General features: G+C 47.8%; 1 protein-coding gene across 2 annotated transcripts in view; it reads right to left on the bottom strand.

Annotated features, from left to right (window-relative positions):
- The window catches only part of UNC5C (unc-5 netrin receptor C), a 380,855-nt gene that overhangs the window by 7,581 nt on the left and 358,133 nt on the right, over positions 1-15,141 (bottom strand). For both annotated transcript variants that reach the window (XM_008267581.4, XM_017347400.3), the window contains 2 exons: positions 4,956-5,105; positions 2,086-2,250 (listed from right to left, as the gene is read on the bottom strand). In XM_008267581.4, coding sequence (XP_008265803.1) covers positions 2,086-2,250; positions 4,956-5,105 — 315 coding nt within the window. The remainder of the gene's footprint in view (positions 1-2,085; positions 2,251-4,955; positions 5,106-15,141) is intronic.

Here is a 15,141-nt window from a genome sequence, read left to right as displayed (position 1 = left end):
CCAAAGTCCTCTCCATGCCGGTCAGTTAAATGTGCTTGTCTGTCACACAGGGGCGAATGCCGACGGCTGCTCTCTGAGCCGACTGCCACCACGTGCAAAAGAAGTCGTCTTTCCTGGATGCTGGCACAAGAAAGTTCTTCAGCTGTGATCACACGGTGCTTTCTCTGCGAGGAGGCTGGAGGGAGAGAGCCCTGAACAGCTGTCTTTCATTTGTGGCCACATCTGAAACCACCTTTTCAGCACACAGCCCATGCTCACGCTGACCAAAAAGCCGGCTTCAAAGCTCCAGGCCCTGTGGCCCCCCTGCCAAATCCCACAGCCTTTGTTGTCCCTGGGGCTGGGCTCTTATTGAACTTTGCAGACCTGCTGGGCTTGGAAAGTGAACACACCCTCCGGAGCCAGCAGGAGGTTGGGGGGGGGGGCGCAGTGCACCAGGGAGATAGCAAGGCCGGGCGGTTGCCATGGCACCCTGACACCAAGATCATTCCTTCTGAATGTCACCGGCGTCTGTGACTAAAGTTGTTTAGGAGTCAAAAGTCTCCTGGAAGTACAGGAGGAGAGGCTGCGTGCACCTCGCAGGCTGTGGGAAATGAAGGCAGCGAGCAGTGGGGCTGCCTGCATCCCTGCCGGGCTGTGCTGCACACGCGCTAGGCGAGGCGGGCCAGCCAGGCGGGCGACACCGTCTTCCTCTCGCACGCTGGTGAGGGAGGGTTTTCAGTCCTAAGCCGGCTTCAGAGAGGTTACAATTCTGGCCTCTCTGGCTGGCCAGCAGCACGAAGCATAGCCCCAGGAGGCTGCTTCTCCCTCCCCGCTCCTCCACTGGCAGGGCTACCCAGCCGTGGCTCTGAGGGAACATGCGAGGTTGTGGGCACCTGCTTTCTGCACAGAAAAGGTTTTAAATAGTCATGATGGTTTTCTGCTTTCTTAAAATGTGTGTTTAGAAATCTGCTTGAAAGGCAGAGCAAGAGGAGGCTGTTTCAAATCCACTGGTTCCCTCCTCCAAATGCCTCGTTTAAAGGCTGGGCCACGCAAAAGCCAGGAACTCCATCTGGGCCTCCCCCATGGGTGGCAGGGGCTCAAGTAGTTGGGCCAGCCTCTGCTGCCTCCAAGGGAGCTAAATCGGAAAACCGAGGAGCAGGGGCTGGAACCAGCTCTCTCATTCGGGGTGCAGTCATCCCAGGAGGTAGCTTAACCTGGTGCACCCCAACACCGGCCCTATGACCTCTGTTATTTCTACAACATGCACAGGTAACAGTTGCCGGCTAAAGGGTACAACGATCACAGCCAAGAAAGGCCAACATCATGGCCCCAGAGGACACCTCTGTAGGTTTTACTTCTATTTCTGGACCACTTCTCCACTGTGGGGGAATACACATCTGTGCTATTTGGGAAATGATGCATGAGAGAGAAAGGAGAACAGGAGATGTCTCCTTTCAAGACGGAGCAAAAAGAAGAGAAAAGTAAAGATATTGGGGGGGGGGGTGCTTCTCTCCTCCTCCACCCCACTCAGCAGCAAATGATTAAGACAAAAGCAAGCAAGGCCCCTGGGAAAGCAGCAGCAAGGGCGGGGGCTGCATGGAGGAGTAGGGGCTGCCTGGGGGAAAGTTAGGTCACGCCACTGAAATTAAACCTCACACTTGACATTCAGATAGCTTTTACAAGTTGTGATTCATAAGAAGACTTTTTGTATGACTTATAGAAAGATACCCTTTTGCTGTCCCTTTCCTCTTGAGAGTCACTCTCTCCCCGGATTTCTCTTTGAAAATTTTTACAAAGTTATCTTCATGTTGTTTGATAGGCAGGAGAGACAGAAACAGAGAGACCGATGGAGACAGGTCTTCCTTCCACTGGTTCACTCACCAGATGCCCCACCACTACCAAGAGTAGGCTTGGCCTCAGTCTGGGTGGCATGGACCCCAGTACTTAAGCTACCACCTGCTGCCACCTAGGGTCTCCATTAGCAGGAAGCTGGGGCTTGAACCAGGCACTCCAGTATGGGATGTGCACCTGCCAAGAGCTGGTTTAACCACTGCCCCATGCCCACAGCCCTCTGCATCTGGTGTCAAGCAAACTCGCACGTCTTACCTCTGACACGGTGCAGTTGAGCTGGAAGATCTGTCCCTCTCCTTCCACTTGCCGCACACAGAGCTTGCAAACCAGCTCCACTGTGTTCAGGCTGAATCTTTCCAGAGTGAAGGTGCAGTGGAGGTTTCTTTGAGACCCACTCCAGATATGATAAAAAGGAATCTCCTAAAGGATACAAAAGTTTTAGCCACGAGGGAGGGCCACACAGCATCACATGTACTACCTTGTTTATTCCTCATAGCAGCCTGAGGGACAGGCTCTAAGTCACTCACTGCTTGTAAGATAAAAAAAAAGATCCAGAGAGGTTCACTAACTCTCCCAAAGCCACACAGCCAAAAAGCAGCAGAGCTGAGATTTGTACCCAGGGATGCAGCCTCCAGCATGCTCCTACCTCACTTGTCTGCCACAAGTCTCCCATTTGCAAAGAGAGCCTTTGTCAATGAATTTTTTTTAAAAAAGAGGTTTAGAAAAGTGCAAAGACCAGTGGACACACAGGTCCCTTATTGCTCAGTGCTCAATGGCTCATTAAAAGGAATCCCTGCTGGGCCATTCTAGAGAAAGCAAAGTCTAAAGGACCAGGCAGGGAGGCCACTTCCTTTCATGCCTCTGTCCTCTCCCTGTGCAGGACACAGGGAGCCAAACCTCACCATGGCTGCGAAGGAGGACTCGATTAGTTGCCACAAGAAAGCCCTTGGCCTAAAAGCTGCCAAGCCTCTAACAGACTTTCATTTTCTGAAAAGTGTAGCCCACCTTACTGAGCACATCCAAGAGTCTGTTCAATACGGGAAAGAAAAGGCTGAGGCATGAAAAGCAGGGGCCTTGGAGGCAAAGGGCAGAGGCTCTGGAGCCAAACCCAGTCCAACCAGAGCAGCCTCCCCTGGCGCTTAGTGATAGCTGGGACAAGCTAACGAGCTTCCTCAGGCCTGAGTTTCTTCATCTGCAAAAGAATAAGCAGAAGAGCACCTAATTCCTAGGCCTGGGGTTGAGAGAGAGAAAAGTGCACAGGAGGGTTGACAGCAGGCAAGCACTGGGCTAGGGTTAGCTGTAAGGAATACCACATTATCATTATTGCCACAAGTAGAAGTTTCCGTTATGGTATCAAGGCAGCTGAATTAAAGGGAAGGATACAGTGGGAGAGAGAGGAGTCCACTGTCTCCATCACGTGCTGAGCAACATAGCAGAATCTGACGTGCCGGGCCGCCAGAGCTCACCCTTGTTAACCCACTGAGGGGTTGCATCCCTTAATTCAAGTGCAAGTGTGCTTGACCTTGGGGAGTAGGATGGAGATGCAAAGTCTTCCTTTCAGTCCTCCTAGCACGTTCACTGACTCACATCAGAAGAGAGCAACCAAGGGAGCTGCAGTGCTGGGCTTTGGGTTACATTTGTATGTGTCTGCCCCTCCTAGGGCTGGGGGAGAGGCTGGCAATCCCATCAAAATAGTCTCCGGGGGTGGGGGGTGGGGGGAGGAGGAGTGAAAGGCACTGGCCAGTCCTGTCATTTTCCTACAGGTACATACAATGACGCTTGGGACCAGTATTTTTATGCTTGCTATTTAATACAGCCCTGGCTGGGTTTTAATTTTATATGCTATTTCAGTTCCCAAATTGGAATTCCTTTTAAGTTTTTGATATAAAGGCCAAAACCTAATTTGTGTGACATGAGGTAATAATGTCTCTCTTTTTTTGACAGGCAGAGTGGACAGTGAGAGAGAGAGACAGAGAGAAAGGTCTTCCTTTGCCGTTGGTTCACCCTCCAATGGCCGCTGCAGCCGGCGCACTGCGGCCAGCACACCACGCTGATCCGATTGCAGGAGCCAGGTACTTATCCTGGTCTCCCATGGGGTGCAGGGCCCAAGCACTTGGGCCATCCTCCAGTGCACTCCCTGGCCACAGCAGAGAGCTGGCCTGGAAGAGGGGCAACAGGGACAGAATCCGGCGCCCCGACCAGCACTAGAACCCAGTGTGCCGGCGCCACAAGGCGGAAGATTAGCCTAGTGAGCCACGGCGCCGGCCAATAATGTCTCTTTTGCAAGTAATTGTAATTCACTTTTTTAAAAAAAGTCAATTCAGGCACCAGTGCTATGGCTGTGGCATACTGGATAAGGCCGCTACCCCATTATGTGCTGGTTCCAGTCCTGGGTGTTCCACTTCAGAACCAGCTCTCTGCTGTGGCCGGGGAAAGCAGTAGAGGATGGCCCAAGTGCTTGGGGCCCCTGCACCCGCATGGGAGACCAGGAAGAAGTACCTGGCTTTGCATTGGCTCAGCTCTGGCTGTTGTGGCCATTTGGGGAATAAACCAGTGGATGAAAGACCTTTCTCTCTCTCATCTGTAACTCTGCATCTCAAGTAAATAAATATTTAAAAAAAAATCAATTCAGTGTGAACATTTACTATGAAAATTAATTGAAATGACAAACTTGGAATCTTTTATTTACTAAAAATGAGGGAGAGATCTGCCATCTGCTGGCTTACTCTCTAAATTCCTTACCAGGGGCCGGGCTGAAGAACCAGGAATCGGGAACTCAACCCAGGTCTCCCACGTGGGTGGCAACAACCCAATTACATGAGCCCTCACGGGGTCTGCCTTAGCAGGAAGCTGGTGTCAGGGGAAGAGCTGGTTATCAAACCCAGGTACTCAGATATGGGTGTCTTCCCAGACAACTTAACCGCTAGGCGAAATGCCCATCACATAAGGGAGAATTTTTTAAAAAGCATCCCTTCAAATATGCCTATCTGGTATTTTTCCAAAGTCCCAAGTAACCTCAGGCTATCCTGGACCAACAAGTACAGGAATGATTTCAAGAAAGGGGATTTCGTCTGTGTATATAACTGGAGTCACCACCAAGACTTGAGGAAAGCCGGGAACCTTACCTGATACTTAGCCAGCAGTTTGCTCTTCCAGAGTGAATGGGCGATGTCATGAATTGACAGGCGCAGGTTGTGGGTGCTGCCTTTAAAATGAAGAGCCTTGGGGTCCTCTAGGAGCTGTCCTCCCATCTGTCTCTCAAGTTGTAGAACTTCCTGCAATGACACGTGCAGAACCAGAGGTGCACCGCTGCACTGCCACACTTCTGGGGCGTGCTCATTCACTGAGCAAGTTTCTCCACTGGGCTCCCAGAACAGTGCACCTAACCTGGGCAACTCCATAACCATCTACCTTGGCAGCCCTGGGCCCCAGAAATTGGAGCCCTGGTCATTTGTTATGGGGTGGGGCCCTCCTGACCAACTGTGTTGTTGTAATCTGCATCGTGCAATGTGGAGAAAATTCAGTAATCTCTTACCAACCAACAAATATAGCACTTGAAATCAAGTACCATGGAAAAACAATCAGAATTCAAAGCTGAAAGAACTCTCAGTAAAAGAAAATATAGGTTAAAATGTAGATAAGCAGAAAGGAAAAGAGATTTTCAGTTAACTTCTAGGGAAAGGGCTGGGCAACCAAAAAAAAAAAAAAAAACACCCATATCTTGGACTTGATAAAACCAACCAACAAATGAAAAAGAGTATGTTTTAGATATTAATTCAATACCCCTTATAATTTCTTTATGTGCAGATATAATGTCATGGAAATGTTGCTTCAAATGATTCACTAAAGATTTTCCAAATATTAAAAACATCGAATGTGTTCATTATATGTCCTATTAGATGAAAATATTCCAATACAGCCTAGGAAAGTTTTGCAATACCCAACGTTGAACTAAACAGTTGCTCAGATTAAGCTTATAAAAAGAACACCTTGTTTCTCAATTATTGTGAATGATGAAAAAATCTGTGTATTTATCCTATAAAGATATAACACAGAGACAAATTTCATATATACTTCCATTTCTCAAGCTAGTTAATGGGAGTTAATGAAGCATTTCCAATCACAGCTGTAATTATCCTAACAGCAGCACACCATAAGTTATCAAGGAACAAAATATCCTCGGTCTCCTTTGCTGTCTAACCCATCCCTGTGTACTTTACTTCTCTCCACCCTAAAAGTTTTTGAGAAATCTGTAGGAAGTTTGTGACTTTTTTAAAAATATGGGTGCAGGAAAAGGATGGATTTGACAAAAAAAATACAAAAGCAAAATATGACTTTCTTCTTTGGTGATATTTCAACAAGGTGGGGAATTCAAGAACACAGGTGTTCATTCAGAATGTTACACACATGGATTCCAGGTGTAACCTACCAGGTTATCAAGTACACAGATGGGTCACAGTGAGGAATGTCAAGTGTGGACATGAGATTGTCTTATACTCCAAAATGCACCCACATTGCATCTGTTGAATGAATTCTAACCCTTGGCCTTGTAGTCCAGTAAACAGCTCATTGCAAGCTTCAAGTTTAGTGGTCCTTACCATCCATCATTTTTGGGTCAAGCTACTCTTCTGAACAGTGCAAGCTACTGAAAAGTCTTAAAAGGTGTAGGAAATATTACGAGAATTCGGAGTGTGGTCTCAGACAGGGAGTCCTCTAATTAGTGTCAGATGGAAGCCATGAGGCAAGAGCTCGCTGATAGAAGTAGTACCCCATCCAGCTGCCTGACAGCATTGGCCTGCTGTTTACTGCTGCTACCTAATGAGCAGCTATGACTTGGGACAGAGGCCCGAGCAGTCAGCCAGCCCCCAACCACGAGCAGCCAGCCACCCTGACATGTATGTTGTGTCCTTGTGCCCTGGCTCTGAGGCAACCCAGCAGGCCATACAGATCTGGCACACATGCACTTCATACGGTGCCCCATTCCTTGACTAGAATCTGGCCACGTGAAAATGCAGAAGCCTGAGAAAAGTGAGGGTTAATTGCAGTTTCTTCTGCTTCAGCAGGAAGACATAATGAGCTTATGTTGATCATGTTCGGTGTCTAGTTAGCATAATAGGGAAAGCTGATGTTCCCAGTGAACCTGGCACCTGACAAATTCTAAAGCTAAAATGATGTTTGTTTATAAGCCATTAGAAGAAAAGAAACATAATTAGAAATCTTTGAGATTACAGTCATGCCAATCAGTCAGTCCTAGCTTCTTTCCAGTACGCCCTAATTACCTCATCAAGACGTCTAAAGAGCGATCGATAGTAATTATCTGATTACTATAGATCTTCATTACGTCCAAATTATCTCCCTGGGATGTCTAAAAGAAGATGCATTGTATTCTGGGAGGTAATTGTACCCAACAATGTATAATCCTCACCCATCCCTACAATCAGCATAGACTGCCAGAGGATTCAGAGAGCATTATCAGCTTTCTTGGCAGAGAGGAACACTGAATTAACTCTCACTGCCTATTGGCCATGACCTTGAGTCAGGGAAGCCAACACCACAATCTAGGCTGGAGATAGCCCAAGAATATGACTCAGTCCTTCACCTCGGAAATCATGGCAAAGTCTGGGCTGGAGAGCCCCTTGGTTCCTAGAGAAAGGACCAAGTAAAGTGCCATTGTTAAAGACATCAGGGCCAGAGACCGACACTCCCCTCAGCCAGGAGCATCACACAGCTGCTCCACTGAGCTGGGAGAAATCTTTTCTTCCCTTTGATTGGATATGAACTCTGGAGAAAGATGGACTTGCCAACAGGAGGCCACTAAGCTTGGAGCAGAGGTCTCTAAATATAGTCCTAGCAGTCAATGTATTTTTTGTGTCTACATTAGAGCTACGTTAAAACATCAGTAGGTTAATAGAGTACTTTATAAAATATACATAAAGTTAAAAGTATGATCTCAGATAAACACACACAGGAGTACCAATACTGTCTTTCCTTGTCCCCATGGTTCACTGGGCCTGGAGGGTGTGGACTGTCTTCTGCAGCCTGCCAGCTCCATACCTCCCTCTCTCTAGCACCTTGGGAACCCAGGGGTGAATGATTGAGGCCAAAAGAATCTCTGCCAAACTGGAATTTGACCTTTTTCCTCTGGAAAGTAGCAACTGGTACCATCACACTCAGGATGTTCAACGACTAGCTAACATTACAGGCTAAAGGGAAAGACAAGACTGAAGCATGAATTATTAAGGGTATTCAAATATAAATTTAAAATATCTCAACCAATAAAGAAAACAACTCCTTGGCAACTAAAATAATCTAAATCCACACATGAGTCCAGATGTCTCATGTGGCGAATTCCACATGTAAACGGTATCAGGAGACAGAGTCAGCCAGCCCATTTGACAGGCTAAGGCAGTTTTTGTTCCATATTGTTATGGTTTTAAGCGTTATAATTGGAGATTTGCTCTAGCAGATTCCATTTAAAACATGCTGTAAGTTGTACTTCAGAAACCTTGATTTTCCGAATTCCTTTGACATGAAATCATTTTGGTTAATATATAGATGATACCAATATGAAATAGGACATAAAAATAACTGACATACAAATCAATAAGATATGGCTGCACGGCTTAATGTTTTCCTCTCCTTAATCTTGCTGGGAACTTTCATTTAGCATCAGTGGGACCGTGAGACCTGCCAGGCACCAAGGCAGGCTCTGAGCCACACAGACAAGTCCCTGTCCCTATGTCCAACTGCTCCTGGCCCATGGGGCTGGGAGTCCACCATGAAAACACTGTATCACGTCACAGCATGCTCAGCCTAAAACAGCTTCCAGACAAGTGGCTTTTGGATCACAAAGGTTAGGATATTTCCCACACGTGAAAAGAAAACAAGAACAAAATATACTTAAGGTCAGGAGATTTAGGAAGACATAAGAAAAATATCGTGACCTTGGAAAGAAATGCCGCAATAAAAATTAGGATCATCTGGGCTCTTTGTTCTCTGCAATACAAATACCATCCCCTGCTGTGAAGAAGTTCTCCTCCCCTTGGGCGGCATCTCCCACCTCAGAGGCTTGCTTAGGCTCTGGGTGGATGCACCTGTTGCTTTGAAGGGCTTGCTCTGCAAACGTGAGAAGGTATTAGTTTCTCACTTCCTCGTCCAGTTCTGACTCCCTCCCTCCACCTTGATCTTGAAAAAAGACACGCCCAAGAGTTGGTTACTGACAGAGGTGTCTCCATCCCATCCCCCCATGGCAACCCACACCTCTGCGCACTCATGAACTCCAACGACAGTGTCCCCAAGCAGGCCACAATCGTGGGAGACAGGCTCCTTCCCTGAGGCAGTGGCTGCATCCGAGGCAAGTCTGAGTGAGGGCTGCATTGATTCCAGGAGGCTGTGAGAGATGGCTCTGAAGGCAGGGACGAGGGATTCCGCAGGAGAAACAAGCAGCTCGCGCGATAACCGATTAAACCGAGACGTTACCCCTGCCAAGCCATTAGCCTGGGCTGCTTAAGAGCCACAATAAATTCAAGCTGCTTTAAAGGCTGCTGTGCACCGAGGGAGCCCCTCTGGCCTGTGCCCAGAGCTCTCCCAGTCTCGTGGACCACAGGCTCTGCCCTCGTTAAGGCCTGATAGAGAGAGAGGCAAGAGCGAGGATGTGTCTGGAGGCTTTTACCCCTGTGCTCTGTGCTCTGGTTTGCACGGGCATCCCTGTCAGAGGGAAGGTGCCTCTGCCTCCTCTGACTCCCCTGGGCTGCCTTCTCCTCCTGGCCACTTTCCCTTCAGTATCGGTCTCAGAAGTACTGCTCCCTGGTGGCCCTCACACCGCGGAACACTGCACACACAGGGAGGCTGCAGGGATCTTTAAAGACAGAAGCCTCAGCCTGCAGGCACCTCGTGGAAACTGGGGACAGAGTATTACAGACACAGTGACTTTGTGCCCAGTCTGGGGCAGATGTACTGGGCCCCAGACTCCAGGCACTGGCACTGCTGCCTGGGCCTATGCCCTACCTTGGCCTCCTCTGCCCACCCCCCTCTTCCACCTCCTCCTCTGCTCACCCTCACCCTGCAGGAGAACTCGCCCCTCTCTCAGGCCAGGGCTCCAAACTCTGCCATTTCTACCTCTGAGGAGCTGGTTTTTGCAGCCACTATCTCACAGGGTGTTTCTTCTCTTTTGCAAAATTTCTAGCCTATCAGCTCTCTTTGTCTCTTTCTTTCCAACTCCTTTCCCATCATTCTTTTGTTTTTAGAAAACTCATCAGCTAGCGAAAAGATGAAACAAATGCCTAACCTCAAGTCCTCTGGAACTCATAGAAATTGCTGCAAGAGGAGGTTGGACGGAGGCTCCGTGAGGGCCTTGTTTGCCCCTGCCTTGCTGGGTTTTGGTATTGAATCTCCATCTCACTTTTTATTCTTCATGGAAACCCCAAGGCGTGAACTGGCTAGCCTCACTGCAGCTTGGGAGGAGCAGCACGAGAGCCAGGAGCACGCAGCTTCTGTGTGCAAAGCACTAGGATGACTGCACAGGAAAGACAGCGAGGGGAGCAGCAGCTAGCCTTGAACTCTGGTTGTTCCTGTTGGGCTTGGTGCTCCCGCTGCACACACGGCACCGTCCCAAACACTGAGGCTCAGGTATGGGCTGTGGTGCTCACTTTCATTGTGCTTCTGCAACCCAGACACCTTTGCTGTCCAGAGCACAAAGACCAGCAAGTATCTAGCGTGCCACCTGTACGAAGCCTCCCAAGATCAACTCTCACTGAGTGCATGCAATGACTGGAGTTAAAAAAAAAAATCCCAGCTGCCATCGGGTTTTCTGGAACCTGCCTTGCTTCAGTGCAGTCTTTAATCCTGTGTTGAAACCTGCCCTTGTCATCTGGGGCTCAGAACCTTCTCTCTTTGCTACTGAGGCTGTCGCCACTGACTCTGTCACAGCTGTGCACTTGCACGCCACCAAAGCAGAGGCCAAAAAGTGCAGTCATCTTTCTCTGTGTGCTCTGCCAGCTTTTCAATGAGGTTGCTCTCGGCCCCGCGTGGGCTGGCTCCTTGTCTGGCCTCCAGGCTCAGGCTGTTGGGCTGGGCAGCCAGGGGACATCTGCCAGCCAGCCCAACCCCTCCCACCTGCTCGGGGTAGCACGGCTGGCGCCCGGCCTGGAGTTGCTGCTCTCCTCTCCTGTGTTCACGCTGGGTGCTTTGCTCCCCCCTGGAGTTTGTCTGCTCTGCTTCGTCTCTAATCATCACAAGGCTGGATGCGGTGGCCATGTGCGTGCAGCCCCCTCGTCAAGTCACTGCATTTCTGGGGGCTCTGCCCGCTGTTCCTACAGCTGCTGTCACCGTGAAGGCTTGGCCAGAGCTGCCACTAACAGCCTGCCCAGTCGGGGCGGTTTCTGACGCTTTGAAAGCAAAGTGCCAAGGGGTAGAGCTCTTACGGAAGTGGCCTTGTCACCCGCATCCATCTGAGCCTACCCCGAAAGACAACCGAGTATCACTCAATTCTCCACCAGGCGCCATCCCACTCCCTCCCTTCACCTCCACTCTGCAGTGGCTTTCCCCAAGGTCACTCCGTGACCTTTTACAGAGGGGTGACCCCACACCAAAGCCTGGATTTGAGCGAGTTAAAAGGGAAGTGGCCCAAGGAAAATCTTCCCTCTCCCATCTACGAATTGGACCTGGGACTTCTGAGGCTGTTCTAGGACATTCCATGTCACCTTGTATTTCCTTTCAGCCTTCCACATGTTCTTTTTGAGCTGTTCTGTTTGCTTTCTATTTTTACCCTTAAGAAATAACCACAAACTGAATGACTAAGAGCAACACAAACGTATTATCTGACATTTCCGCAGGCCAAAAGCCTGATACATGTGGCACCGGGCTAAAGTCAAGGTGTTGGTGGGGCTGCCTGCCTTCCTGGAGGCTCAAGGGGGAGAATTTCCTTGTCTTTTCTGCCTTCCAGAGTGCGCTCAGGTTTCTTGGCTTAGGTTTCCCTCCCCCCACCTTCAAGTCCAGCAGTGGCAAAATTCTCCAATCCTCTCTCCATGGTCATGACTCTTCCTGACTGTGGCTGGGAAAGTTTCTCCACTTTCAAGAGCCTGTGTAACTAGATTGGATCTACCCAGATAATCTGGGAGAATCTCCTCTTCTCTTGCAATTACATCTGAAGACCAGAGTTACAGGTTCTGAGTAGGAATTGTAGGTGTCTTTTTTGGGGGGGTGGGAGTGGGGGTGGGGGGGTTTTGCATATCACAACTTCTATTTTCAATCTCTCAAAAAATAAATTCAAGGGGCTGGCATTATGGCACAGTGGGTTAAGCCATTGCTTGTGACATCAACACCCTATATCGGAGTGCTGGTTCAAGTCCCGGCTGTTCGGTTTCTGATATAGCTCCCTGCAGATGCACCTGGGAAGGCAGCAGAAGATGATGTAAGTACTTGGGCCCCTGCCACCTATGTGGGAGACCCAATTGAGTCAGGCTTGATGCATTTTTTTCTTGCTGTTATCTAATACATTGTTGCATACAAATATACACATACATATGTGTGCATGTGTATGTGTGTATATCTATATCCATATCTATCTTCATGTAATTCCAGAGCCCAGGATCCTGAAAGTGTAAAATATAGGTCAGGCTTGTTTTGAGGCTGTTGAGGAGACCAAAGGAACGGAAGGCTCAATAGGGCCAATTCCATGCAAAGCCAGCCATAGAAGGCCCAGAAGAGCAGACTGGAGAGTTCTGAGCTCAGGCCACAGCTTGCCACAGAGGAAATACTGGAAGGACACAGTAGGAGAGATCACAGTTGGTGGGATGAAAATCAAACTAGCTCCCCCCTTTAACAGGCTGCCTATGACTGTTGACTGCTGTGGCCCAAGGAAGTGGGTATCATACAATTCACAACTGGGCTTCATCCAACCTACTTTCTTTTTCTCCATTTTGAGTGGCTCATTCTTCTTTCATGATTTCCCCCTACAATTATCATTCACACAGTTGATACTGCATACTACAGACTTGACAATTGTATGTGAAGCTGAATCAATCCAAGAAAGCCTTCTCCTTGCAAAATGACTCCATAAAGAAAGCCAGATCCTCATTATTTGGTCTGTTTCACATACACATTTGTTAGAGAATCAATAAAAATCACACACTGCTGTTTCTATATACAAAGAACTCTTCCTTTAGTTTCTAAATCTCAGAACTTAGCATAAACCCCTTTACGATGAGCTGAGAATCTTATAAATTGTGCCCTTTGGATAGTGGGGCAGACATTAGTTATTTCCACATTGATATGTTTCTCCCTGGGTGTTTTTAAACTTAGCCGAAATGTAAGCTTCATCTCTGTTAATTTCCTGTCTATTTATACTAGGATTTAAGTCTTCACAAATAATGAAAGGAAAACACTGTTTTTATTACTTTAATCACCCGAAGAGTGGGAAAAAGAACAGCTCTGTTGCACCAAACTCTTTCAATAGGCTTAACCTCTCTATTGAAGTTGCTTCTGAACTATTCTCTCAATTCTTAGCATCTTTATCTGTTGCTGTGAACTCAACATGAGCATTGCTCCCCAGGTCCTTCAAGGAGAAACAGGAGGGAAAAGCTTCCCCTGAAATGTGTGGACAAGAATTCCACCATCTCCCACCAGCCTTGACCTTCTAACTCCCGTGATAGCCACTGCTAACTTTCTAATTCTACATCAGTGCTTCCAAATGGTAATGCAGCTTTTAAATTTCAGGTGACCATTTTTTGCCTTGAGGCTTAAAAAAAAAAAAAAAAAAAACCTCAGGGAAATTATTACAAAAACTGCCAAACTCAAAAGTGAGGTGGGGAGATAAAAGAGTATATTAGGGTTGCTTGAGGCTGACTGATGTGGAGGTGTCAATTTTTCCCCATCCACATGGGTACTGTAACCACATACAATAAAAAAAATCATAATTAGTCTTCTTGAAACATTGGGCTTGAGACAGTCTGGCCCAATGAGTTTTTCTAACAGCTCTCAGGGACTGTGTAGGTATGACCCCCGGGAACAAATGTTCCACTGACCTCCATCTCTGCCCTAGTCCAACATTTCCATGAGTCTGTCCACAATTCAGGAAGAATCCCCAGCACCTGGCTGTAACTATAGGAAAATACGAAATCTTGAGATTCTGACCTTCAGACATGCTTTGCTGTGCTGGAGATGGAGGTGGCAAGGAGTTGGATTAAGACACAAACCAGGCAGCAGAGTTCCTGTCCGTTAAAATACAGACTAATCAAGAACCTTGAAGTTGAAGGGATGGCAGCTGAGGGGACTTCCATTGCAAGCTTAGGGTCACTGCTAAGCATGACAGGGCCAGAGATTCAATCAGGGACTTCAGGAGAATGAATGATACATGGAAAAACAGTGGTATGAAATATGATTAATAAGAAATATAGGTAACAAAAGATGATGAGGAAGCAAGAGAGGCATCTCTTTGTTCAATTACCTAGAGATTGCAGTAGATCCAATCAGACATTTGCAAGTGGTGATGGAGAGAGCTTGTTCAGTGGAGGCCATCCCTGGCTACAGAAATTAGGTGAGTGTAGCAGTTCAAGATGACAAGAGACTTAAGTGTGGAATTGAGTATAAGCAGGAATAGATGAGGGCTTGTGGACCAGGGGACCAGAGAACAAAAGGCAGTTCCATGTGCCATGTGTGAGAGAGAATGGACAGTCACTTGGTTGTGGGGGTTTGACAGATGGAGATCTGGTCAGTGGAGCAGTTGCTAATGAGGATGAAATACAGACCATGTCTATTCTGGTGGATAGATAATGTGGAATGATGAGCAGGCTTCTAGAGTAAGTCTCAGCAAGTGACCTGTGGCTTAAGGTGTGACATTGAATTTGAGACAATGATGGGAATCAAGTGGGTGGAAAGAAGACTCCAGGGCAGGGGATGCACGGCAGTCTGTGCAAAGGAATTCAAGTGGATAATGAGCAACAGAGGGAAGATCCAGCCCAGGAAATGGAGAGCTGAACCAGCAGTGATCATGCGGTATGAGAAGTTCTAGAATTTTTCGTCTTGGCCTTGTGGTTAGAGGGTATGGTCTTCACTAGAGGTGTTGTAAGGGCTGAGGTGGTACCTGGAAGAACCAGTGGCAGTGAATGTGAACCAAGAGAAGAACAGATGGCAGAAAGAATGATTTGAAGATGTAGGAAATTTTATCCTTAATAGAATCCAAGTTCCAAAAGAATTATGAAACTGTTTAGGATCAAGGTTCTTAACTTGGCTTCATGATAATACGACACAGCAAGCACTCAGAATAATCCCTAGTACCAGCCCAGTTGGGTAGGACCTTGGAGTGAGTCTTCT

Source organism: Oryctolagus cuniculus, chromosome 8 (genome assembly GCF_964237555.1).
Source record: "Oryctolagus cuniculus chromosome 8, mOryCun1.1, whole genome shotgun sequence".
NCBI lineage: Eukaryota > Metazoa > Chordata > Mammalia > Lagomorpha > Leporidae > Oryctolagus > Oryctolagus cuniculus.
The sequence above is the reverse complement of the archived record's forward strand: the minus strand, read 5'-3'. Positions and strand labels throughout refer to the sequence as shown.